At 48.5% G+C, this 26863-nt stretch overlaps 1 protein-coding gene across 4 annotated transcripts in view; it reads left to right on the top strand.

The window, feature by feature from the left end:
* The window catches only part of LOC110534842 (actin-binding LIM protein 3), a 112830-nt gene that overhangs the window by 16187 nt on the left and 69780 nt on the right, over positions 1-26863 (top strand). For all 4 annotated transcript variants that reach the window (XM_090188922.1, XM_090188921.1, XM_090188920.1 and 1 more), the window contains exon 2: positions 14491-14649. In XM_090188922.1, the coding sequence (XP_090045048.1) occupies positions 14491-14649 (159 nt within the window). The remainder of the gene's footprint in view (positions 1-14490; positions 14650-26863) is intronic.

Genomic DNA, 26863 nt, shown 5'->3' with positions numbered 1-26863 from the left:
TGATTAGTGTTTTTATAATTTGATTGATTGAATTGATTGATTGATTGATTCAGTTGATTGAAATAATCATAAGGACCATTGCCATGTCAATGAAGTCCTCAGCTGTTATGTTGAGTTAACAGTCAGAGAGAACAGAGGAGAAGCTGTTATGTTGAGTTAACAGTCAGAGAGGACAGAGGAGAAGCTGTTATGTTGAGTTAACAGTCAGAGAGAACAGAGGAGAAGCTGTTATGTTGAGTTAACAGTCAGAGAGGACAGAGGAGAAGCTGTTATGTTGAGTTAACAGTCAGAGAGGACAGAGGAGAAGCTGTTATGTTGAGTTAACAGTCAGAGAGGACAGAGGAGAAGCTGTTATGTTGAGTTAACAGTCAGAGAGGACAGAGGAGAAGCTGTTATGTTGAGTTAACAGTCAGAGAGGACAGAGGAGAAGCTGTTATGTTGAGTTAACAGTCAGAGAGGACAGAGGAGAAGCTGTTATGTTGAGTTAACAGTCAGAGAGGACAGAGAAGAAGGTGTTATGTTGAGTTAACAGTCAGAGAGGACAGAGGAGAAGCTGTTATGTTGAGTTAACAGTCAGAGAGGACAGAGGAGAAGCTGTTATGTTGAGTTAACAGTCAGAGAGAACAGAGGAGAAGCTGTTATGTTGAGTTAACAGTCAGAGAGGACAGAGGAGAAGCTGTTATGTTGAGTTAACAGTCAGAGAGGACAGAGGAGAAGCTGTTATGTTGAGTTAACAGTCAGAGAGGACAGAGGAGAAGCTGTTATGTTGAGTTAACAGTCAGAGAGGACAGAGGAGAAGCTGTTATGTTGAGTTAACAGTCAGAGAGAACAGAGGAGAAGCAGTTAACAGTCATAGAGAACAGAGGAGAAGCTGTTATGTTGAGTTAACAGTCAGAGAGGACAGAGGAGAAGCTGTTATGTTGAGTTAACAGTCAGAGAGGACAGAGGAGAAGCTGTTATGTTGAGTTAACAGTCAGAGAGGATAGAGGAGAAGCTGTTATGTTGAGTTAACAGTCAGAGAGAACAGAGGAGAAGCATTTAACAGTCAGAGATGACAGAGGAGAAGCTGTTATGTTGAGTTAACAGTCAGAGAGGACAGAGGAGAAGCTGTTATGTTGAGTTAACAGTCAGAGAGGATAGAGGAGAAGCTGTTATGTTGAGTTAACAGTCAGAGAGAACAGAGGAGAAGCATTTAACAGTCAGAGAGGACAGAGGAGAAGCTGTTATGTTGAGTTAACAGTCAGAGAGGACAGAGGAGAAGCTGTTGTCTTCAGCTGATGGAGGGGAAGAACATCCCATAACAGAGTTTGTGAGAGTATTAGTCATTGTCATAGAGACCAAAGCATTTCCATCCCAATGTTAAAATATTCACCAGCAAAACACAGTGTGTTGTTTTCCTAGTGGATTGTGGGATGTGGGAAGTTATTGGAGTAAAGCTGTATATTGTATTCCAGCAGCAAGTTATAAGCAGGTGTGTGTGTGGCTCCTGTCACAGAATGATTTACATCTCTCATTTTCCTCACACACACACACACACACACAGAGAGCTTGGGTGTCGTTCCTTGGTGGAATAAACAGTGCCATCAGAGAGACAGATGAATGGAGGGTAAGGGGGAGCTGTCACTGTGAGCTGTGGCTGAGGAAGTTAACTGTATGTCTGTCTCATGCATCTCTTCCTTCCCAGATGTCGTGGTGAGATCGGGTGTGTCAGTGATGCCAGTCAGGGCTTTGTTCTCTGTGATGGATAAACAGCTGGGTTTGACTTTCCTCTCCTCTCTTCTCCGCTGGTTACAGGGTGACGTGGACTGACGTCACTGGGAGGCAGAAGCCTGTGACTACAGATTTGATCAGGTGTTATAGTAGCGCCGGAAGTAGAACTTCCGACAGAGATGGCCGCCTCGCGTCGCGTTCCTAGGAAACTATGCAGTATTTAGTTTTTTTTATGTGTTATTTCTTACATTGGTACCCCAGGTAATCTTCGGTTTTATTACATACAGTCGGGAGGAACTACTGGATATAAGAGCAACGTCAACTCACCATCATTACGACCAGGAATACGACTTTCCTGAAGCGGATACTCTGGTTGGCCTACCACCCAGGACAATGGATCGGATCCCAGCCGGCGACCCAAAACAACGACGCCGTAGAAGGGGCAGACGGAGCGGTCTTCTGGTCAGGCTCTGTAGACGGGCACATCGCGCACCGCTCCCGAGCATACTACTCGCTAATGTCCAGTCCCTTGACAACAAGGTTGACGAAATCCGAGTAAGGGTAGCATTCCAGAGAGACATCAGAGACTGTAACGTTCTTTGCTTCACGGAAACATGGCTCACTCGAGACACGCTATCGGAGTCGGTACAGCCAGCTGGTTTCTTCACGCATCGCGCCGACAGAAACAAGCATCTCTCTGGTAAGAAGAAGGGCGGGGGTGTATGCCTTATGATTAACGAGACATGGTGTGATCGTAACAACATACAGGAACTCAAATCCTTTTGTTCACCTGACTTAGAATTCCTCACAATCAATTGCCGACCTCTTTATCTACCAAGAGAATTCTCTTCGATCATAATCACAGTTGTGTATATTCCCCCCCAAGCAGAAACATCGATGGCAGTGAAAGAACTTTATTGGACTCTACGTAAACTGGAAACCACATATCCTGAGGATGCATTTATTGTAGCTGGGGATTTTAAAAAGGCTAATCTGAAAACAAGGCTTCCCAAATTCTATCAGCATATCGATTGTGCTACCAGGGCTGGCAAAACCCTAGACCACTGTTGTTCTAACTTCCCTTTGGAAAAGCTGACCACGACTCCATTTTGTTGCTCCCAGCCTATAGACAGTAACTAAAACAGGAAGCACCCGCGCTCAGGTCTGTTCAACGCTGGTCCGACCAATCGGATTCCACGCTTCAAGATTGCTTCGATCACGTGGACTGGGATATGTTTTGCATTGCGGCGAACAACAACATTGACGAATACGCTGATTCGGCGTGCAAGTTTATTAACAAGTGCATCGGTGATGTTCTACCTACAGCGTCTATTAAAACATTCCCCGACCAGAAACCGTGGATTGAGAGGTATGTGGCAGGGTCTACAGTCAATCACAGACTACAAAAGAAAAACCAGTCCCGTCGCGGACCACGATGTCTTGCTCCCAGACAGACTAAACAACTTTTTTGCTCGCTTTGAGGACAATACAGTGCCACTGACACGGCCCGCTACCAAAACCTGCGGGCTCTCCTTCACTGTAGCCAACGTGAGTAAAACATATAAACGTGTTAACCCTCGCAAGGCTGCAGGCCCAGACGACATCCCCGGCCTCGTCCTCAGACCATGCGCAGACCAGCTGGCTGGTGTGTTTACAGACATATTCAATCAATCCTTATCCCAGGCTGCTGTTCCCACATGCTTCAAGAGGGCCACCATTGTTCCTGTTCCCAAGAAAGTAGCACTCACTTCCGTCATCATGAAGTGCTTTGAGAGACTAGTCAAGGATCATATCACCTCCACCCTACCTGACACCCTAGACCCACTCCAATTTGCTTACCGCCCCAATAAGTCCACAGACGACGCAATCGCCATCACATTGCACACTGCCCTAACCCATCTGGACAAGAGGAATACCTATGTGAGAATGCTGTTCATCGATTACAGCTCAGCCTCAGCATTTAACACCATAGTACCCTCCAAACTCATCATTAAGCTCGAGACCCTGGGTCTCGACCCCGCCTTGTGCAACTGGGTCCTGGACTTCCTGATGGGCCGCCCCCAGGTGGTGAGGGTAGGTAACAATATCTCCACCCCGCTGATACTCAACACTGGGTCCCCACAAGGGTGCCTTCTCAGCCCTCTCCTGTACTCCCTGTTCACCCACGACTGCGTGGCCACGCACGCCTCCAACTCAATCATCAAGTTTGCGGACAACACTACAGTGGTAGGCTTGATTACCAACAACAACGAGGCGGCCTACAGGGAGGAGGTGAGGTTCCTCGGAGTGTGGTGTCAGGAAAATAACCTCACACTCAATGTCAACAAAACAAAAGAGATGATCGTGGACTTCAGGAAACAGCAGAGGGAGCAGCCCCCTATCTACATTGACGGGACAGTAGTGGAGAGGGTGGAGAATTTGAAGTTCCTCGGCGTACACATCACGGTCAAATTGAAATGGTCCACCCACACAGACAGCGTGGTGAAGAAGGCGCAGCAGCGCCTCTTCAAACTCAGGAGGCTGAAGAAATTCGGCTTGTCACCAAAAACAATCACAAACTTCTACAGATGCACAATCGAGAGCATCCTGTCGGGCTGTATCACCGCCTGGTACGGCAACTGCTCCGCCCATAACCGTAAGGCTCTCCAGAGGGTAGTGAGGTCTGCACAACGCATCACCGGGGGCAAACTACCTGCTCTCCAGGACACCTACACCACCCGATGTCACAGGAAAGCCAAAAAGATCATCAAGGACAACAACCACCTGAGTCACTACCTGTTCACCCCGCTATCATCCGGAAGGCGAGGTCAGTACAGGTGCATCAACACGGGGACCGAGAGACTGAAAAACAGCTTCTATCTCAAGGCCATCAGAGTGTTAAACAGCCACCACTAACATTGAGTGTCTGCTGCCAACATACTGACTCAACTCCAGCCACTTTAATAACAGAAAAATTGTTGTAATCAATTTATCACTAGCCACTTTATATTATATAATGTTTACTTACCCTACATTACTCATCTCATATGTATATGCTGTACTCTATACCATCTACTGCATCTTGCCATCTTGATGTAATGTATCACTAGCCACTTTAAACAATGCCACTTTTATATGTTAACATACCCTACATTACTCATCTCATGTGTATATACTGTACTCTATACCATCTACTGCATCTTGCCTATGCCATTTGGCCATCACTCATTTATATATTTATATGTACATATTCGTATTAATTCCTTTACACTTGTGTGTATAAGGTAGTTGTTGTGAAATTGTTAGGTTAGATTACTCGTTAGATATTACTGCGTGGTCGGAACTAGAAGCACAAGCATTTCGCTACACTCGCATTAACACCTGCTAACCATGTGCCCATTAACACCTGCTAACCATGTGACCATTAACACCTGCTAACCATGTGACCATTAACACCTGCTAACCATGTGACCATTAACACCTGCTAACCATGTGACTCATAACACCTGCTAACCATGTGACCATTAACACCTGCTAACCATGTGACCATTAACACCTGCTACCATTAACACCTGCTAACCATGTGACCATTAACACCTGCTAACCATGTGACCATTTACACCTGCTAACCATGTGACCATTAACACCTGCTAACCATGTGACCACTAACACCTGCTAACCATGTAACCATTAACACCTGCTAACCATGTGAACATAAACACCTGCTTACCATGTGACCATTAACACCTGCAAACACCTGCTAACCATGCACTAGCCACTGCTAACCATGCACTAGCCACTTTAACTATGCCACTTTGTTTACATACTCATCTCATTTGTACATACTGTACTCAATACCATCTGCTGTATCTGCCTATGCTGCTCTGTTCCATCACTCATTCATATATCTTTATGTACATATTCTTTATCCCCTTACACTTGTGTCTGTCTATAAGGTAGTAGTTTTGGAATTGTTAGCTAGATTACTTGTTGGTTATTACTGCATTGTCGGAACTAGAAGCACAAGCATTTCGCTACACTCACATTAACCATGTGTATGTGACAAATAAAATGTGATTTGATATATATGTGACTGTGACGACAACAGTCGAAGTGATCATAGAGCATCGGTTCCTCTTTCATAACGTGTCATCCACTGTTCCATCATGCTGGGGTTTCATTTGATTTATTTAACCAGGCAAGTCAGTTAAGAACAAATTCTTATTTACAATGACGGCCTACTGGGGAACAGTGGGTTAACTGCTTTGTTCAGGGGCAGAATGACAGATTTTTACCTTGTCAGCTCGGGGATTCAATCCAGCAACCTTCCGGTTATTAGTCCAACTCTCTAACCACTAGGCTACCTGCCTCTAACATGTTAATGTTAGTCTCTGCTCTTGTCTAAGTGAGGGAGGGGTATTACTGTAGTAGTTACAGACAAAGCCTTCGGCTGTCAGATTCAATCTAGGGTCATCTTCTCAGACACTAATCTCCCAGGCAGAACACACTCACACCCATGCCAGGACAATTAGCAGCACATTTTAGAGCTATCAGAGCTGATTTCCCTGTGAGGCCAGTGGCGCTCACTAGTGTGGTTCTACTGTAGCAGGGCCCAGTAGTATCAGATGGTAACTGTGATGCTGTAGCAGGGCCCAGGTGTATCAGATGGTATCTTTGATGCTGTAGCAGGGCCCAGTAGTATCAGATGGTAAGTGGGATGCTGTAGCAGGGCCCAGTAGTATCAGATGGTAAGTGTGATGCTGTAGAAGGGCCCAGTAGTATCAGAGGGTAACTGTGATGCTGTAGCAGGGCCCAGTAGTATCAGATGGTAAGTGTGATGCTGTAGCAGGGCCCAGTAGTATCAGATGGTAAGTGTGATGCTGTAGCAGGGCCCAGTAGTATCAGATGGTAACTGTGATGCTGTAGCAGGGCCCAGTAGTATCAGATGGTATCTTTGATGCTGTAGCAGGGCCCAGTAGTATCAGATGGTATCTGTGATGCTGTAGCAGGGCCCAGTAGTATCAGATGGTATCTTTGATGCTGTAGCAGGGCCCAGTAGTATCAGATGGTAAGTGTGATGCTGTAGCAGGGCCCAGTAGTATCAGATGGTAAGTGTGATGCTGTAGCAGGGCCCAGTAGTATCAGAGGGTAACTGTGATGCTGTAGCAGGTCCCAGTAGTATCAGATGGTAAGTGTGATGCTGTAGCAGGGCCCAGTAGTATCAGAGGGTAACTGTGATGCTGTAGCAGGGTCCAGTAGACTGAGGGTAACTGTGATGCTGTAGCAGGGCCCAGTAGTATCAGATGGTAACTGTGATGCTGTAGCAGGGCCCAGTAGTATCAGATGGTAAGTGTGATGCTGTAGCAGGGCCCAGTAGTATCAGAGGGTAACTGTGATGCTGTAGAAGGGCCCAGTATTATCAGAGGGTAACTGTGATGCTGTAGCAGGGTCCAGTAGACTGAGGGTAACTGTGATGCTGTAGCAGGGCCCAGTAGTATCAGATGGTAAGTGTGATGCTGTAGCAGGGCCCAGTAGTATCAGAGGGTAACTGTGCTGCTGTAGAAGGGCCCAGTAGTATCAGAGGGTAACTGTGATGCTGTAGCAGGGCCCAGTAGTATCATATGGTAAGTGTGATGATGTAGCAGGGCCCAGTAGTTTCAGAGGGTAAGTGTGATGCTGTAGCAGGGCCCAGTAGTATCAGAGGGTAACTGTGATGCTGTAGCAGGGCCCAGTAGTATCAGAGGGTAACTGTGATGCTGTAGCAGGGCCCAGTAGTATCAGAGGGTAACTGTGATGCTGTAGCAGGGACCAGTAGTATCAGATGGTAACTGTGATGCTGTAGTAGCAGGGCCCAGTAGTATCAGAGGGTAACTGTGATGCTGTAGTAGCAGGGCCCAGTAGTATCAGAGGGTAACTGTGATGCTGTAGCACGGCCCAGTAGTATCAGATGGTAACTGTGATGCTGTAGCACGGCCCAGTAGTATCAGAGGGTAACTGTGATGCTGTAGAAGGGCCCAGTAGTATCAGAGGGTAACTGTGATGCTGTAGCACGGCCCAGTAGTATCAGAGGGTAACTGTGATGCTGTAGAAGGGCCCAGTAGTATCAGATGGTAACTGTGATGCTGTAGAAGGGCCCAGTAGTATCAGAGGGTAACTGTGATGCTGTAGCAGGGCCCAGTAGACTGAGGGTAAGTGTGATGCTGTAGCACGGCCCAGTAGTATCAGATGGTAACTGTGATGCTGTAGAAGGGCCCAGTAGTATCAGATGGTAACTGCGATGCTGTAGCAGGGCCCAGTTGTATCAGAGGGTAACTGCGATGCTGTAGGGTTACTGTAAATCCTGTTGTAGTGGATTAGAGCTATAACGGAGATATCAATAACTCACAGAAAATACAGCATATTGGATTCAAGTTTATGGCATCAGGACATATTTCTGTTTGTTTTTATCCTAACATTTAGGCCTGCTGTACACAACACATCATCCTTTTGAGAGATTAACCAGTTTATCTCCTCGTATATTAAGAGTGACATTGTTCCAGTAATGTCCATTGAGGGAGGGGCTTTGAGACTATACATCTAAAGACTCCTCTCCTCTAATAAGGATTTAGACAGCTCCACACAGGGGATGAGAGACTGTAATCCTGCTCTGCCCCCTCCCCACCCCTCTGTGTGCGTGTGTCGCACGACTCGTCACCAAGCAGCATGGGAGGAGATTACACATGTCCTCCCCATCCACACTCTCCTTTTCTCCCCTCTCCTCTCCTTTTCTCCCCACTCCTCCCCTTCCCTCTCCTCTCCTCCTCTCCCCTTTCCTCTCCCCACTATATTCCCCTCTCCTCTCCCTACTCTCCCCACTCTCCTCCCATTTCCTCTCTTCCCCTCTCCTCTCCTCTCCCCTCCGCTCTCCTCTCCCCACTCTCCTCTCCCCACTCTCCTCTCCTCTCCTCCCCTTTCCTCTTCTCTCCCCACTCTCCTCTCCTCTACTCCCCTCTCCTCCCCTCTTCTCTCCCCACTCCCCTCTCCTCTCCCCACTCTCCTCTCCTCTCCTTTCCTCCACTCTCCTCTCCTCCCCTCTCCTCTTCTCTCCCCACTCTCCTCTCCTCCCCTTTCTTCTCCCCCCTTTCCTCTTCTCTCCCCACTCTCCTCTCCTCCCCTCTCCTCTCCTCTTCTCTCCCCACTCCCTTCTCCCCCCCTTTCCTCTCCTCTCCCCACTCTCCTCTCCCCCCTCCCCTCATGGGCTCCACCACACCGCCTCACTGTTCAAACCTAAACAACCCTCACAAACACACCGGCTCAGACAAATGGTTATTCTCATGACTCGTGGAAGGAGTTATGAATGCCTATTGCCTACGTCAAGTGCAGTATTACCAAATAAATAACCCATCCGACAGGAGATCAGAAACATAGCGTTATTTAGCAGGCCGTTGACTGGTGATCAGTTCATTTTCCCACTCTTCAGACCCCTTTGGTCTTTTGTTTGCTTTGCTTCTTGGTACAGTATGTCACAGATTCTCCCGGGACTGCCGTGGCTGTTCTGTTCTATGTCACGCCTTGCTGTGAATGAATTCAGCTGGACAACTTTAGACCCTGGGCCTAACATCGTCCTAGGATACCCTCTTTAGCGTTGCCTTCTCCTCCAAAGCGCTGACACTGGAAAATACACTTTGTAATGAATTTGATCAAAAATCCCACTTGATCTCTTGAGAGTGGGTGGCTTTCCAAGAACCCTGGGAAATGTGTGACTGTCAAGCCCAGTCTAAGACAATATATTATCTCCAGTAAGTATCTGTCTGTCTGTCTGTCTGTCTGTCTGTCTGTCTGTCTGTCTGTCTGTCTGTCTGTCTGTCTGTCTGTCTGTCTGTCTGTCTGTCTGTCTGTCTGTCTGTCTGTCTGTCTGTCTGTTTGTCTGTCTGTCTGTCTGTCTGTCTGTCTGTCTTTCTGGCTGTCCGTCTGTTTGCCTGCCTGTCTGGTCCATCTGTCTGGCTGTCCATCTGTCTGCCTGTCTGGTCCATCTGTCTGGCTGACCATCTGTCTGTCTGTCTGTCTGGCTGTCCATCTGTCTGTCTGTCTGTCTGTCTGTCTGTCTGTCTGTCTGTCTGTCTGTCTGCCTGTCTGGTCCATCTGTCTGTCTGTCTGGCTGTCTGTCTGCCTGTCTTGTCCATCTGTCTGCCTGTCTGGTCCATCTGTCTGGCTGTCTGTGTCTGTCTGTCTGTCTGGTCCATCTGTCTGTCTGGTCCGTCTGTCTGTCTGGTCCGTCTGTCTGTCTGGTCCGTCTGTCTGACTGTCCGTCTGTCTGTCTGTCTGTCTGTTCGTCTGTCTATCTGTTTGTCTGGCTGTCCATCTGTCTGGCTGGCTGTCTGGCTGTCCATCTGTCTGGCTGGCTGTCTCACTGAGACATCAAGGTAGTCAGCAGGTAGGTCAGCCACCGGTCATCACAGCACCACAGCTCAATATGTCTTCTACTTTCATCCTATTTTAGTTCCATTTTCAGCCCTCTGTTAATGGAAGCCCTCGTGAACAGTAATCCTCCCAGAGTCTAGTTAGAGAAAGATAAAACAAGCGCTGACAGACTTTGTTTCAAATTACTGTATTTCTGCTAGTTTCAGAAGTAAAGCTGGAGCTGAGGACGACCTCCTAATAGAGGTGATCCTGGCTGGACCAAAACCCATCGTTCATATGTTCAGCCAGCATGAATTTCTCACAGCATAAGAATCTCACTGATACAGTTATGGGAATATCCAGGTTGTGGTCAACCATGTGGCATGACTGAACATTTGACATACACACATTGTACATATTTCCATCTCTGGCATGCTGTAGGCCTAGGGAGATGTAATCCTGACATGCTATAGTATATCATATCAGTATATTGATCCATTTCCTATTTGCTTTGTGGCTCCTTTCACCCTACCTCAAGCCTGTGATTAGCGTGATAGTATTGCATGCTGTGTTAATGTCTCCCCAGGCTGTGTTAATGTCTCCCCAGGCTGTGTTAATGTCTCCCCAGGCTGTGTTGTTGTCTCCCCAGGCTGTGTTAATGTCTCCCCAGGCTGTGTTAATGTCTCCCCAGGCTGTGTTCATGTCTCCCCAGGCTGTGTTAATGTCTCCCCAGGCTGTGTTAATGTCTCCCCAGGCTGTGTTCATGTCTCCCCAGGCTGTGTTAATGTCTCCCCAGGCTGTGTTAATGTCTCCCCAGGCTGTGTTAATGTCTCCCCAGGCTGTGTTGTTGTCTCCCAAGGCTGTGTTGTTGTCTCCCAAGGCTGTGTTGTTGTCTCCCCAGGCTGTGTTGTTGTCTCCCCAGGCTGTGTTGTTGTCTCCCCAGGCTGTGTTGTTGTCTCCCCAGGCTGTGTTAATGTCTCCCCAGGCTGTGTTGTTGTCTCTCCAGGCTGTGTTGTTGTCTCCCCAGGCTGTGTTGTTGTCTCCCAAGGCTGTGTTGTTGTCTCCCAAGGCTGTGTTGTTGTCTCCCCAGGCTGTGTTGTTGTCTCCCCAGGCTGTGTTGTTGTCTCCCCAGGCTGTGTTGTTGTCTCCCCAGGCTGTGTTAATGTCTCCCCAGGCTGTGTTGTTGTCTCTCCAGGCTGTGTTGTTGTCTCCCCAGGCTGTGTTAATGTCTCCCAAGGCTGTGTTGTTGTCTCCCAAGGCTGTGTTAATGTCTCCCCAGGCTGTGTTAATGTCTCCCCAGGCTGTGTTAATGTCTCCCCAGGCTGTGTTAATGTCTCCCCAGGCTGTGTTAATGTAAACCCAGGCTGTGTTAATGTAAACCCAGGCTGTGTTAATGTCTCCCCAGGCTGTGTTGTTGTCTTCCCAGGCTGTGTTGTTGTCACCCACAGTCATAGACCTATGCTCTGGGTTACATTATTTTTTCTTCATCACTAGTTATTATGTCATCATGGCTTTGAGACCGATCCTGCTCAGTCAAACGCGATCATTGTGCCATCAATGTTCAATACAAGGAGCAGCCGAGCAGGAAACAAATGAATATCAAATTTGTCACATGCGACGGATACAACAGTGAAATGCTTACTTACAGGCTCTAACCAATAGTGCAAAAAAAGTATTAGGTGAACAATATTTAAGTAAAGAAATAAAAACAACAGTAAAAAGACAGAATAAGAATTGAAGAGTTGTCACAAACTAGAGTAAATCAGAATATCACATACAATGAGATGGCTGTTGATGTCAAAGGTCAAATTTGAACCACAGCGATCTTATTATATGTGGTTGTGTTTCTTTCCGCTAACGTGGCTTTGTTCTGTGGTTTAAGATGTGGACCTAGAGCTAGAGGTCGACCCCTGACAGAAACACCTGCACCCCTGTTCTCCTCCTTAGCCTTCCACACCTGTTCTCCTCCTCAGCTCCCCTACCCCTGTTCTCCTCCTCAGCCCCCTACCCCTGTTCTCCTCCTCAGCTCCCCTACCCCTGTTCTCCTCCTCAGCCCCCTACCCCTGTTCTCCTCCTCAGCCCCCTACCCCTGTTCTCCTCCTCAGCTCCCCTACCCCTGTTCTCCTCCTCAGCTCCCCTACCCCTGTTCTCCTCCTCAGCTCCCCTACCCCTGTTCTCCTCCTCAGCTCCCCTACCCCTGTTCTCCTCCTCAGCCCCCTACCCCTGTTCTCCTCCTCAGCTCCCCTACCCCTGTTCTCCTCCTCAGCCCCCTACCCCTGTTCTCCTCCTCAGCCCCCTACCCCTGTTCTCCTCCTTAGCCTTCCACACCTGTTCTCCTCCTCAGCTCCCTACCACTGTTCTCCTCCTCAGCCCCCTACCCCTGTTCTCCTCCTCAGCTCCCCTACCCCTGTTCTCCTCCTCAGCCCCCTACCCCTGTTCTCCTCCTCAGCCCCCTACACCTGTTCTCCTCCTCAGCTCCCCTACCCCTGTTCTCCTCCTCAGCCCCCTACACCTGTTCTCCTCCTCAGCTCCCTACCCCTGTTCTCCTCCTCAGCCCCCTACACCTGTTCTCCTCCTCAGCTCCCTACCCCTGTTCTCCTCCTCAGCCCCCTACCCCTGTTCTCCTCCTCAGCCCCCTACCCCTGTTCTCCTCCTCAGCCCCCTACCCCTGTTCTCCTCCTCAGCCCCCTACACCTGTTCTCCTCCTCAGCTCCCCACCCATGTTCTCCTCCTAATAGCCCTCCTGGTTATCTGCGGCAGAGAGCAGATGTTGCAGGAATGTGTGGTTTGCAGCTGCAACACTGACGGCTGCATGTTAATTGCATTGGCAGGTCTAAAAGATGGCCCTGTCTGTGATTTAGGGTCACGCTGACAACCATACTGAAACTCTTTATCTGGCTCTCTCAAAAGGTGCCATTTCTTAATGGCAGCTTTGGTCGGTGGCTTCATCTTAAAGAGGTTGTGTGTGTGTGTGTGTGTGTGTGTGTGTGTGTGTGTGTGTGTGTGTGTGTGTGTGTGTGTGTGTGTGTGTGTGTGTGTGTGTGTGTGTGTGTGTGTGTGTGTGTGTGTGTGTGTGTGTGTGTGTGTGTGTGTGTGTGTGTGTGTGTGTGTGTGCGCGTGTGTGCAATTGAATTGCATGAATGCCCATCTGTATGGAGTAGCCTAGTGGTTAGAGCGTTGGACTAGTAACCGAAAGGTTGCAAGGTCAAATCCCTGAGCTGACAAGGTACAAATCTGTCATTCTGCCCCTGAACAAGGCAGTTAACCCCACTGTTCCTAGGCCGTCATTGAAAATAAGAATTTGTTCTTAACTGACTTTCCTAGTTTAAAAAAAATAAGCCTACCATTTGTACAACACCCCAAAAAAGACATTGTCTCATAAGGCCCACTGTTTGTAAAACGTCCCGTTGCATTGGTTTATTAGTCCTGATTCCTATAATGAATCAATTTGGCAATTTAAGCACTGAATATCAGCTACCCAACTTTATCAGGAGTTATTATGATTATATGTGCACTGTGTTTACACAACGGGAAATGCAGAGGTATATTATTTTTCACTATGATCAGCTTGTCCAAAATTGATGGATACAAACTTGAAACCACTGATCACAGTTGTGATTGGTCCATTTGAAACCACTGATCACAGTTGTGATTGGTCCATTTGAAACCACTGATCATGACAATGGGGTGAAACTCCTGGACAACAGTTGTGATTGGTCCATTTGAAACCACTGATCATGACAATGGGGTGAAACTCCTGGACAACAGTTGTGATTGGTCCATTTGAAACCACTGATCATGACAATGGGGTGAAACTCCTGGACAACAGTTGTGATTGGTCCATTTCATATTGTCCATTTTACTTCCACCTGTCCAGTTTTTAGGATATGTTTGTTAACATGACTTCGCATTTAGGTTAGGCTATTTGATCGAAGGAACCTGCATGATGTAAACAGTGTCCGTCTCATTACATTGTCATCCATTTGATCTCTAACCTGTAGGCTACAGAAAAGGCCACATACTATTTCTGCCATATCCTATATGTGCTACAGGATTTATGTTAGGTACAAAATAAATATGAAACTGGTGGAGCTGCAGCAATGAGTTTCTCCAACATCACCCTGGAGAATAAAAATAGTTCCCGCCCCTGCCTTTGACCAAGTGGGCCCTGCTTATCACAGGGCGTCATCAACACTCACCTAAAAAGCTTTGTGCCACTGGTTGAGAGAAATTGTCATTGTTTTGGGGAGGAGTTATGTGAGGTTGTATGTGTTGTTGTTGGAGTCTGGGTCAAAACATTTTGCCTTCGTCAATCTGCCGCCATAGGCGACCGGATAATCCTGCCTAATGAGCGGGCCGGCCTTGGTAGGTGTCCAGCGGGTGTGACCTCTGACCTTACCTCTTCTCTCCTGTGGTCTCCAGCAGGGCCTTACCGGCACAGCGCCTACGGAAGCAGCCCGAGCGGCAATAGCGGGCGTGGCGCCGTGACCATCCACTGTCTCCGCTGCCGGGAGGTCTGTAAGGGAGAGGTGGTTCGTGTGCAGAATGTCCACTTCCATGTCAAGTGCTTCACCTGCCAAGGTAAGACCCTTCTGTCTGTCCGTCTGCCTGCCTTCCATCCAGCTGTCTGTCCATCTGTCCGTCCACCTGTCTGTCTGTCTGTCTGTCTGTCTATCCGTGTGTCTGTTCTCTAGACATCCCTAGCCTCCACAGTCTAGCAGCACTCTGCCAGTCCCAGTAGAAACCATTAGCTATCAGAGAGAGAGAGATAATCTGTCTCCCTGACACCCCCTGGGTTGCTCAAGGCATCAGGAGAAAAGCACACAGCCTCAACAAAGGAATAGCAAGAGAAGCCTGCTGAGAGCTCTTCATGGTAGACAGGACAATGAAGACAAGATAAACTGCCAACTTGTAGGGTTTATCTTATTGTTAAACCTATAAATGAGTGTTTCATATTTTCAGAGTGGTATTTTCTACTCGTGTTTCACCTAAGGAAGCCACTTGTAGTGCCTAGAAGCAGCCAGAAGAAGAATAGGCAGGTGGAGGTGGGCCATTCCCTTCCATTGTCAGAAACCATTTCCAAACTGCCGGTACTCACGTGGTCTTGTTTATTATGCAAGCTGTTGCTGTGGTAACAGTGTTAGGGGGCAACTTGCCTTGGATGCTGGTTACTCTCTCCGCCAGTATCAGCCAATAGGAGCCGTTCCTGGGTGCTCTGGGGCACAGCAAGGTGGTTGCCGTTTTCTTGCTACAACATATATAAATCTCCCTTCATCTCCCTTCTCCTTCATGCTCATTATCTTACTGTCTGTCTCTATAGATCTCTCGTCCCTCTCTCTCCTCTTTCTTTCATCTGTTCAGTTTCTCTCTCTGTCTCTTTGTCTCTCTAACTCTCTCTCTCTCATTCCCTGCCCACAGTCTCTCTCTCATTCCCTGCCCACAGTCTCTCTCTCTCTTTCTGCCCACAGTCCCTGCCCACAGTCTCTATCTCATTCCCTGCCCAGTCTCTCTCTGTATCTCTCATTCCCAGCCCACAGTCTCGCTCTCATTCCCTGCCCACAGTCTCTCTCTCATTCCCTGCCCACAGTCTCTATCTCTGTCTCATTCCCTGCCCACAGTCTCTCTCTCATTCCCTGCCCACAGTCTCTCTCATTCCCTGCCCACAGTTTCTCTCTGTATCTCTCATTCCCTGCCCAGTCTCTCTCTCATTCCCTGCCCACAGTCTCTCTCATTCCCTGCCCACAGTTTCTCTCTGTATCTCTCATTCTCTGCCCACAGTCTCTCTCTCTCTTTCTGCCCACAGTCCATGCCCACAGTCTCTCTCTCATTCCCTGCCCAGTCTCTCTCTGTATCACTCATTCCCTGCCCACAGTCTCTCTCTCATTCCCTGCCCACAGTCTCTCTCTCTCATTCCCTGCCCACAGTCTCTCTCATTCCCTGCCCACAGTTTCTCTCTGTATCTCTCATTCTCTGCCCACAGTCTCTCTCTCTCTTTCTGCCCACAGTCCATGCCCACAGTCTCTCTCTCATTCCCTGCCCAGTCTCTCTCTGTATCTCTCATTCCCAGCCCACAGTCTCACTCTCATTCCCTGCCCACAGTCTCTCTCTCATTCCCTGCCCACAGTCTCTATCTCTGTCTCATTCCCTGCCCACAGTCTCTCTCTCATTCCCTGCCCACAGTCTCTCTCATTCCCTGCCCACAGTTTCTCTCTGTATCGCTCATTCCCTGCCCAGTCTCTCTCTCATTCCCTGCCCACAGTCTCTCTCATTCCCTGCCCACAGTTTCTCTCTGTATCTCTCATTCTCTGCCCACAGTCTCTCTCTCTCTTTCTGCCCACAGTCCATGCCCACAGTCTCTCTCTCATTCCCTGCCCAGTCTCTCTCTGTATCTCTCATTCCCTGCCCACAGTCTCTCTCTCATTCCCTGCCCACAGTCTCTCTCTCCTTCCCTGCCCACAGTCTCTCTCTCTCTCATTCCCTGCCCAGTCTCTCTCTCTCTCATTCCCTGCCCACAGTCTCTCTCTCTCTTTCTGCCCACAGTCTCTGCCCAGTCTCTCTCTGTATCTCTCATCCCCTGCCCACAGTCTCGCCCTCTCATTCCCTGCCCACAGTCTCTCTCTCTCCTTCCCTGCCCACAGTCTCTCTCTCTCATTCCCTGCCCAGTCTCTCTCTCTCTCATTCCCTGCCCACAGTCTCTCTCTCTCTTTCTGCCCACAGTCCCTGCCCAGTCTCTCTCTGTATCTCTCATCCCCTGCCCACAGTCTCGCCCTCTCATTCCCTGCCCACAGTCTCTCTCTCATTCCCTGCCCACAGTCTCTCTCTCTCATTCCTTGCCCACAGTCTCTCTCTCTCATTCTCTGCCCACAGTCTCTCTCTCATTCCCTGCCCACATTCTCTCTCTCATTCCCTGCCCACAGTCTCTCTCTCTTATTCCTTGCCCACAGTCTCTCTCTCATTGCCTGCCCACAGTCTCTCTCTCTCTCATTCCCTGCCCAGTCTCTCTCTCATTCCCTGCCCACAGTCTTTCTCTCTCATTCCCTGCCCACAGTATCTCTCTCATTCCCTGCCCACAGTATCTCTCTCATTCCCTGCCCACAGTATCTCTCTCTCTCATTCTCTGCCCACAGTATCTCTCTCTCTGTATCTCTCATTCCCTGCCCACAGTATCTCTCTCTCTCATTCCCTGCCCACAGTAGCTCTCTCTCTCTCATTCCCTGCCCACAATATTTCTCATTCCCTGCCCACAGTATCTCTCCTTCCCTGCCCACAGTATCTCTCATTCCCTGCCCACAGTAGCTCTCTCTCTCTCTCATTCCCTGCCCACGGTTACTCTCTCTCTCTCTCTCTATCTCTCTCTCTCTCATTCCCTGTCCACAGTAGCTCTCTCGCTCATTCCCTGCCCAAGGTATCTCTCTCTCTGTATCTCTCATTCTCTACCGACAGTATTTTCCTCATGTTGTCTGTTTTCTCTATTAGTACCAGCAGCAGCAGCAGTCCACCCACACACTTTCCTTCTTTGTGTCCTGCTGAGGCTAGTGAGTGCAGACTGAGAGCTGCAGACTGAGAGCTGCAGACTGAGAGCTGCAGACTGAGAGCTGCAGACTGAAACCTGACGTCCCCAACTCCACCAGGACAGACAGACACCTCAGCTTCTGGCTGACCTGCCCTCCTCAGAGCCCCTCCTCCTACAGCTGTGGGGGATGTGGGTGGTGTGTAGGGCTGGGCTGGTGGTTGCGAGTGATGTGGGTGGTGTGTAGGGTTAAGTAGGGCTGGTGGTTGGTTGTGGGTGATGTGGGTGGTGTGTAGGGTTAAGTAGGGCTGGTGGTTGTGGGTGATGTGGGTGGTGTGTAGGGTTAAGTAGGGCTGGTGGTTGTGGGTGATGTGGGTGGTGTGTAGGGTTAAGTAGGGCAGGTGGTTGTGGGTGATGTGGGTGGTGTGTAGGGTTAAGTAGGGCTGGTGGTTGGTTGTGGGTGATGTGGGTGGTGTGTAGGGTTAAGTAGGGATGGTGGTTGGTTGTGGGTGATGTGGGTGGTGTGTAGGGTTAAGTAGGGCTGGTGGTTGGTTGTGGGTGATGTGGGTGGTGTGTAGGGTTAAGTAGGGCTGGTGGTTGGTTGTGGGTGATGTGGGTGGTGTGTAGGGTTAAGTAGGGCTGGTGGTTGTGGGTGATGTGGGTGGTGTGTAGGGTTAAGTAGGGCTGGTGGTTGGTTGTGGGTGATGTGGGTGGTGTGTAGGGTTAAGTAGGGCTGGTGGTTGGTTGTGGGTGATGTGGGTGGTGTGTAGGGTTAAGTAGGGCAGGTGGTTGTGGGTGATGTGGGTGGTGTGTAGGGTTAAGTAGGGCTGGTGGTTGGTTGTGGGTGATGTGTGTGGTGTGTAGGGTTAAGTAGGGCTGGTGGTTGTGGGTGATGTGGGTGGTGTGTAGGGCTGGTGGTTGTGGGTGATGTGGGTAGTGTGTAGGGTTAAGTAGTGCTGGTGGAGAGCAGGTGTTTTTCCTAACCTCGCCCCCCCCCCCCCCCCCCACTGTTGGAGTGAGATGGAATTTGGGAAGGAAAAACATATTTTGTAATAGACTCATTGTTGTTTGCTTGGGTTGTGTGGATGTCCTTCGTAAGTCTGTTGTGTCCTAGCTGGGAGGGAGACAGTGAGGGAGGATGGGACGTAGGACACAGTGATGAGCTGGGGAACATGCCATGCCAAGATGCCTGTAGTGTTACAACAGCCCATGCATGAAATAGATTTTCCCTCACCAAACAAGAGGCCATTGATGAGTCTTGTGGTGAACAAACAAGCCATCATCCCACACTAGGAGCCAGTGGCTGGATGAAAACCGGCCATTTTATGTGCTATCAGTGTGAGGTAATACCATGACATGAGCACCTGGAAAGAACTGAGCATGTGGAAACAGAATCCCTAATATAGAATCCTGGAGTCGGCAGGTTCAAAACCAAATCAGCCTCTTAGTCTGTAAACTTCTAACTGACTCTGACTGGCTATCAGGCTCTCACTGGTCATCTGACTCTCTCTGACTCACTCTGACACTCACTGGCCATCTGGCCCACTCTGGCCCTCACTGGCCCTCTCATTGGCCCATAGTGGCTCTCTGGCTCTCTGGGGGGTCTCATCTCTCCAAGACAATAGTTACAGTTGTCATAGTAGGGTGGATTCTAGATTTGTTAATCCAGTACTCCCCTTTAGAACGCTGCAGAGGCTGGATAGAAAGAGGGAGGAGTACCAGTTAACATTGTCAGTGTAGCTGGTCTGTAAAAATATAGAGTGTAAAGAGAACAGAGGAGGCAAACGTCAGGTGTATGAGCAGTGGTGTGGAGGTCATCTGTCTCAGGAGAAGGCCTTAGATTGCAGGGTCGTTGTCGTCCTCAGGCAAAGAACTTGGGCAAACAGAAAAGCAGAGAATGAGAAACTCTCAGCTTGCTGAATTACGAGATGTGTACAGTATAAATGCAGAATAAATGTGTACAGTATAAATGCAGAATACATGTGTACAGTATAAATGCAGAATAAATGTGTACAGTATAAATGCAGAATAAATGTGTAAAGTATAAATGCAGAATACATGTGTACAGTATAAATGCAGAATAAATGTGTACAGTATAAATGCAGAATAAATGTGTACAGTATAAATGCAGAATAAATGTGTACAGTATAAATGCAGAATAAATGTGTACAGTATAAATGCAGAATAAATGTGTACAGTATAAATGCAGAATAAATGTGTACAGTATAAATGCAGATAAATGGAAAAGACAGCTTCTCTTTGCTTCGCCATCTGAGGTTTTTATGTAGGACCATTTCTTCCTGGGATAAAAGTAATTACTTTATAATATTGATTCAGCAGTTTGCACTCAACAAGGGATAATGATTCTCTGTTGGCCATCGACATTCTGTTTAGATGAAATCCTCTACAGTATAAAGTGATCATCTCTTAAGCGTACTGATGAATCAGCCAGTCTCTTCCAAATGGGCCTGTAGAGACTTCTCTCTTTGCCTTTGTGTTTGCAGCTTTGAACCTCGCAGAACCACAGATCTCTGTTGTGGACAATGCAATCGCTTGTTAGTTAGTAGCATGGTCGGAGATTTGAGTGAGCATCCTGGAACAAACTCTAGGCAATAGGAGAAGAGTCTGCTGGGACCTGGGAGTGAAATGGGATGAGAGGGAGAAAATTAATTTCTATACACAGTGTCTGCCAAGAAATGCGTTCCCATTATGCTCCACTTGTGAGGACAGTATGAGTAGTGCCTCTAGAATGGAGGCTGTGGTTGTGGGACCTGCCCACAGTGTCTCTCTCTGTCCTGGGGATATGGCTGTCTCTGTATGTCCTGGGGATATAGCTGTCTGTCTGTCCTGGGGATATGGCTGTCTGTCTGTCTGTCCTGGGGATATGGCTGTCTCTGTCTGTCCTGGGGATATTGGGCGTCCCAGGAAATAATCTGTTGGCCAATGGGTAGGAGGAGAGACAATAAATAAGCAGGAGGGAGCTGTGCCAGTCTGCAGCCAGACATTATGTAGAAATAGACACACACACACACACACACACTGGTCCAGCCTTCTTGGCATATAGCTACAGTATGTGGTGATGACTCAGTGGAGATGTCTATAAGAGCCGGGTACTTTCATCTCCAAACCATTTCACTCTGCATAATGATACAAAATGGAGGACAAATCATACTCTACAGTACTCCCAACATCTCCTTTCTACAGTCTCATATCTATGCAGGAAGTGTTTGGGTGTAAGCCCCATTCTGCCCCTGGTGCTGCTGTGCATAGATGGGGGCTGACAGTGACAGGGGAACAGGTCATGGCTCTGTCCTGGCTGATCACTGTGGAGCAGCAGACGTGGGAGGAGGACCGGGACTGATTGATCAATCGATGGCTGATCTGCTGTCTCCCTCCATGGAGCCTCTTCTTCTTCACTGTAAACAGAGCCCTGACACATACAGCTAAGCGGGCAGCCTGTAATGGAGGGCTGGCTGGGGGGATTAGACAGTCCCCACTGGGCAAAAACAGGTTGAATCAACATTGTTCCCATGTCATTTCAACAACAACAAAAATGTAATGTGACAACGTTGAGTCAATGTGATGACATTTTTTGTTGATTTCATGTTTAATTCACGTTAGTTGACAACTCAACCAATTTTTATTTTTTTATGACATTGAACTGACGTCGGTGCCCAGTAGTTTACCCCTGGCCTGGCTGGGAGGAGAGCGAGAGAAACACTTTAAAACTTTGTCTTTCTTTAATGATACAACCTCACCACCCCCCCTTTAAAAAACAAATATCCCCTGTGCTGTCATGACTTCTGCCGAAGTCGGCTCCTCTCCTTGTTCGGGCGGCGTTCGGCGTCACCGGCTTTCTAGCCATCACCTGTCACACCCTGACCATAGAGAGCCCTTGGTGTTGTATGTCAGGGTGTGACTAGGGGGGTGTTCTAGTTTTCCTATTTCTATGTTGGTGTACTTGGTATGGTTCCCAATTAGAGGCAGCTGATTATCGTTGTCTCTAATTGGGGATCATACGTAAGTTCTCCATTGTTCCCACCTGGGTTGAGGGATATTGTTTCCACCTGGGTTATGGGATATTGTTTCCACCTGGGTTGTGGGATATTGTTCCCACCTGGGTTGAGGGATATTGTTTCCACCTGGGTTATGGGATATTGTTTCCACCTGGGTTGTGGGATATTGTTCCCACCTGGGTTGTGGGGTATTGTTTCCACCTGGGTTGTGGGATATTGTTTCCACCTGGATTGTGGGATATTGTTTCCACCTGGGTTGTGGGATATTGTTTCCACCTGGGTTGTGGGATATTGTTTCCACCTGGGTTGTGGGATATTGTTTCCACCTGGGTTGTGGGATATTGTTTCCACCTGGGTTGTGGGATACTGTTTCCACCTGGGTTGTGGGATATTGTTTCCACCTGGGTTGTGGATATTGTTTCCACCTGGGTTGTGGGGTATTGTTTCCACCTGGGTTGTGGGATATTGTTTCCACCTGGGTTGTGGGATATTGTTTCCACCTGGGTTGTGGGATATTGTTTCCACCTGGGTTGTGGGATATTGTTTCCACCTAGGTTGTGGGATATTGTTTCCACCTGGGTTGTGGGATATTGTTCCCACCTGGGTTGTGGGGTATTGTTTCCACCTGGGTTGTGGGATATTGTTTCCACCTGGGTTGTGGGATATTGATTCCACCTGGGTTGTGGGATATTGTTTCCACCTGGGTTGTGGGATATTGTTTCCACCTGGGTTGTGGGATATTGTTTCCACCTGGGTTGTGGGATATTGTTTCCACCTGGGTTGTGGGGTATTGTTTCCACCTGGGTTGTGGGATATTGTTTCCACCTGGGTTGTGGGATATTGTTTCCACCTGGGTTGTGGGGTATTGTTTCCACCTGGGTTGTGGGATATTGTTCCCACCTGGGTTGTGGGATATTGTTTCCACCTGGGTTGTGGGATATTGTTCCCACCTGGGTTGTGGGGTATTGTTCCCACCTGGGTTGTGGGGTATTGTTTCCACCTGGGTTGTGGGATATTGTTTCCACCTGGGTTGTGGGATATTGTTTCCACCTGGGTTGTGGGATATTGTTTCCACCTGGGTTGTGGGATATTGTTTCCACCTGGGTTGTGGGATATTGTTCCCACCTGGGTTGTGGGATATTGTTTCCATCTGGGTTGTGGGATATTGTTTCCACCTGGGTTGTGGGATATTGTTTCCACCTGGGTTGTGGGATATTGTTCCCACCTGGGTTGTGGGATATTGTTTCCACCTGGGTTGTGGGATATTGTTTCCACCTGGGTTGTGGGATATTGTTTCCACCTGGGTTGTGGGTATTGTTCCCACCTGGGTTGTGGGGTATTGTTCCCACCTGGGTTGTGGGGTATTGTTCCCACCTGGGTTGTGGGGTATTGTTCCCACCTGGGTTGTGGGGTATTGTTCCCACCTGGGTTGTGGGGTATTGTTTGTGCTTGTTGCACCACGTACGTCGCGTTTTGTTGCTTGTTTTTGTTTGAAAGTTTCACTTAAATAAATGTTGTGGAACTCGTGTAACAGTATAACTTTAGACCGTCCCCTCGCCCATACCTGGGCGCGAACCAGGGACCCTCTGCACACATTAACAACAGTCACCCACGAAGCATCGTTACCCATCGCTCCACAAAAGCCGCGGCCCTTGCAGAGCAAGGGGAACTACTACTTCAAGGTCTCAGAGCAAGTGACGTCACCGATTGAAACGCTATTTAGCGCGCATCGCTAACTAAGCTAGCCGTTTCACATCCGTTACACTAGCAACACCGCTAACTAAGCTAGCCGTTACACTCACACGCTGCGCCTTGGTCCAACCTTTTCAACAACCGTGACATCGCCGCTCCATTTTTCATATGTCCATTTGTTTTGTCTTGTTTCCATACACACCTGGTTTTCATTCCCTAATCCCACAATGTATTTAGTCCTCTGTTCCCTCCATGTCTTTGTGTGAAATTGTTTTGATGTTGTGGGTATTGTTACCCGCGAGACTTTTGTGTTCTGTGTTTTGGGCACGTTTTATGTGCTTTCGTTTGGACCGGAATAAAAAGTGCGCCCGTCAACTACACTCTGCTCTCCTGCACCTGACTTCGCCTCCAGTACACGCCCTTAACATGTGCTGCACAATCACCTTGCCCTTTACCCCACATCACAACCACACCACTTCTACTACCTGTATATCCAACCCATCTTCTCCAGCTGTACCGATGGCCCCCCCACGTGACACACCATATCTCCTGAAACAGCTCCACACTGTTTATCATTTTATAGAGCTCCAATTCTACCCTAAGTCACACAGAGACAATCCCATTAACTTCTAATGGCTGCATCCCTTCTCAAATCGAACTGCCTTTAGCTCAGGCCCAGAAGTAAGGATATGCAGATTATTGGTATCATTGGAATGGAAACATTTTGATGTTTGTGGAAATGTTATTTGATTGGAGGAGAATATAACACAGTAGATCTGGTGGAAGAAAAGAGAAAAAAAGAGCATACGTTTTCTGTTTTTTTATTGTTGCAGTATCATCTTTCACATGTACTAGAATAGCCAAACAGTCAGATAGGATGCTGGGGATCATTTAGATGGAGAACACAAGAGGGCACCTGTAGTTGTGCAAAGTTTCAGGCTGATAACTTCAGGAATGGGTGAGCTATATGACATTTAGCATGAAGTCACCCAGGTGTCCCACACAAGTTGCCCAAATGTACCCAAGTGGCCAAATTGGTGAAATGATATAACTATATACAACATATCAAAAAGCTAACATACAAAAATATTTAAAAAAATATTTTTTAAATACATATACAAAAAAAAACAGGGGTAGACCCTTTGGAAGACCCTCAGTCCTCTACACAATATTTTGCTGCTGGTGCCATGTCCCCATGCAGTCTCTTTCTGCTGTAAAGCAGAGGTAAACCGAACAAGTGGTGCACGTGATGTGCGACTTCATGTGACAAAGAACACAACGACGCATCCATGCTGTGCCCTTTTGGCCCTGAGGCACATTCATGCCTGCAGTTATGAACTTTGGCATATGAACACCCCTGGTGGCAGGAGTAGAGGGGGCAGAGGTAGAGGGGGCAGAAGGTGATGCAGTGGACTTAGTGCTATAGCCAGCAAGCTCCCGGATGAGCAGCTCCCTGAAGGCTAGCTGTGAGATGGGGGGGGCAGTCCACAGCTCTTAACCATTTCCTTCTGCAAGATGAAGGAATTCACCAGAGCAATGTCAATGAAATGATAAAACAATGTCTTGTACCGTTTCTTTGTCTTATGGAGAACATTGTAGTACCCTATCAGTACGTCTGATAAGTCTACACCTCCCATGCCCTTGTTGTAGTCCTTGATAGCTGCAGGAATGGGGACATTTTTGGTGGTCCATGCCCCAGTAGCGTCCTTCACACGCCTGACGACGTGATCACCACTGAAGGACTTGTGGATAGTGGAGCACATCACATCACCTCTCTGGTATCCATCCACTTCACAAACAGCAGCCCATCTTCACGGATCCATCGCATGGTACCCCGCTCAGCCCGCTTAGGCATGTCGTTCACCTTTGTCTTCGGAAAGCCCATTCTGTTGGTCCGAATGGTGCCACAAGCCCACACATCCAGCTTCCTCAGGTCTGTGAACAGGCTTGTGTAGAAGTTGTCCACAAAAAGTTTGTAGCCCTTCCCCAGCAGTTGAAAATCCAATAACTCCATGACGGGATCATAACCGAGTCCCTTACCAGTCGCAAAACTGCTTTTCCCCTCAAACAAACAAATTGCACGTGTATGCACACACAGAATCAGCCAAAACAAACCGCTAGTAACCCCATTTTGTTGGTTTGTGACGCATGTATTGTTTTAGGCCAATTCTGGCCTTTGAGGCTACCATCCTCTCATCTATGGACAAGTTCTGGGCAGGCTGAAAATGGGTCTTGCAGGCCTCAACCATGCTGGGGTAGAGAGGTTTGACTTTGCAGAGCCTGTCAAACCTTGCGGTGCCTCTCGTCCTGTCATTGTCCTCATCAACTTTTGGGTCACTGATGTGAAGCGCCCGTGAGATATTTAGAAACCTTGTAGAGGACATGACAGTGGGGGGGAAAGGCAGTTGATAGAGGGGATGTTTTCCAGTAATCCTTGAGGGTTTTTAACTTCACCAGCGAAAGGTACTGTAGCAGAAAAGGTCTGACATGGAAATGGGCTTCCATGCCTCTTTCTTTCCTGCTTGCTTCTTAGCCCCGTACTTGTTTGTATTAGACACCAGGGAATCAACAACTGACGGGGTGATAAACAGTTGAAAAAGTTGCATGGGGCTGTATTTTGAGGCCATGTCCAGCTGAGGTCCTGGTGGCCTTTTTGGTCGGAATATTGGAGGACGTGGCTCCACATCCCCCTCCAGCACAGAGTGCCATTGCCCCTCTACCTCTCTGCCAGCAGGTTTCACACTTCCCTTCCCCCGCTTCTTTGTCAGTGTCTTCACACCTCTAGATGGCCGGGCGGAGGTAGGTGTGGAGCCGGAGACCGCAGGGTGGGGGATGGGCACCATGGCACCGGGGGCTCCCAGTCGGAGTCGCTATCACTGTGAAAGAAAACATTTAAAAAAATATTTATGTATGCGCCTTGTATCATCACGTAAAATAAATAATAGTAAAGGGTCTGTTATCCTCCCACCTTTGACACCACCTTTGACCCTGTTCCCCCTTGTTAGCCAAATAGCCAACTTTGCCTGAGCAAACAAAATTCAACCACACACACATTTGGCCTTTTCCTTATTCGAATAGCTGCAACCCATTATAAACATCCTGACAGTAAACTCCACCCCAAACCTCTCACGCAGACATTCCAACTTGTCGGCAGACTGGACTGATCTCAAAAGGCTGGCTGGGTTGCCCAGGCTCCACACCCCCTTCTCATGTGGGCCTTAACAGCTGCCAGGCCCTCAGCACCACAGAGGAAAAATCTGAGAGACCTGATGCACTCAGCCTCTCCAGCCTCATGATGAATAGCTGCCGGCTCAACCTTAATCCGCCAGCTCTCCTCAGCAGTGTGCATGCTGTTACCCTCCAGCCAACATCAGTAGGGTACAGCAGTCTCTGTGCCGCCTTTAGTCAGAATGCAGCCACCCTGCTCACACTCCCTCTATATGACACTTGGGACAGGAACCACCTCCACCTGGCCGGTCTTGACACCACTGTCAGTGACAGCCCCTCCCAGTTCTTCCTGACCCCCTCCCTGCAGTCTCCTGCATAGGGAGTGTGGCTCAATGGCTAGTGTATATAA

Source organism: Oncorhynchus mykiss, chromosome 10 (genome assembly GCF_057628025.1).
Source record: "Oncorhynchus mykiss isolate SJ-2025 chromosome 10, ASM5762802v1, whole genome shotgun sequence".
In the NCBI taxonomy this organism is placed as follows: domain Eukaryota; kingdom Metazoa; phylum Chordata; class Actinopteri; order Salmoniformes; family Salmonidae; genus Oncorhynchus; species Oncorhynchus mykiss.
This window is presented reverse-complemented; position numbering and strand designations above follow the sequence as displayed.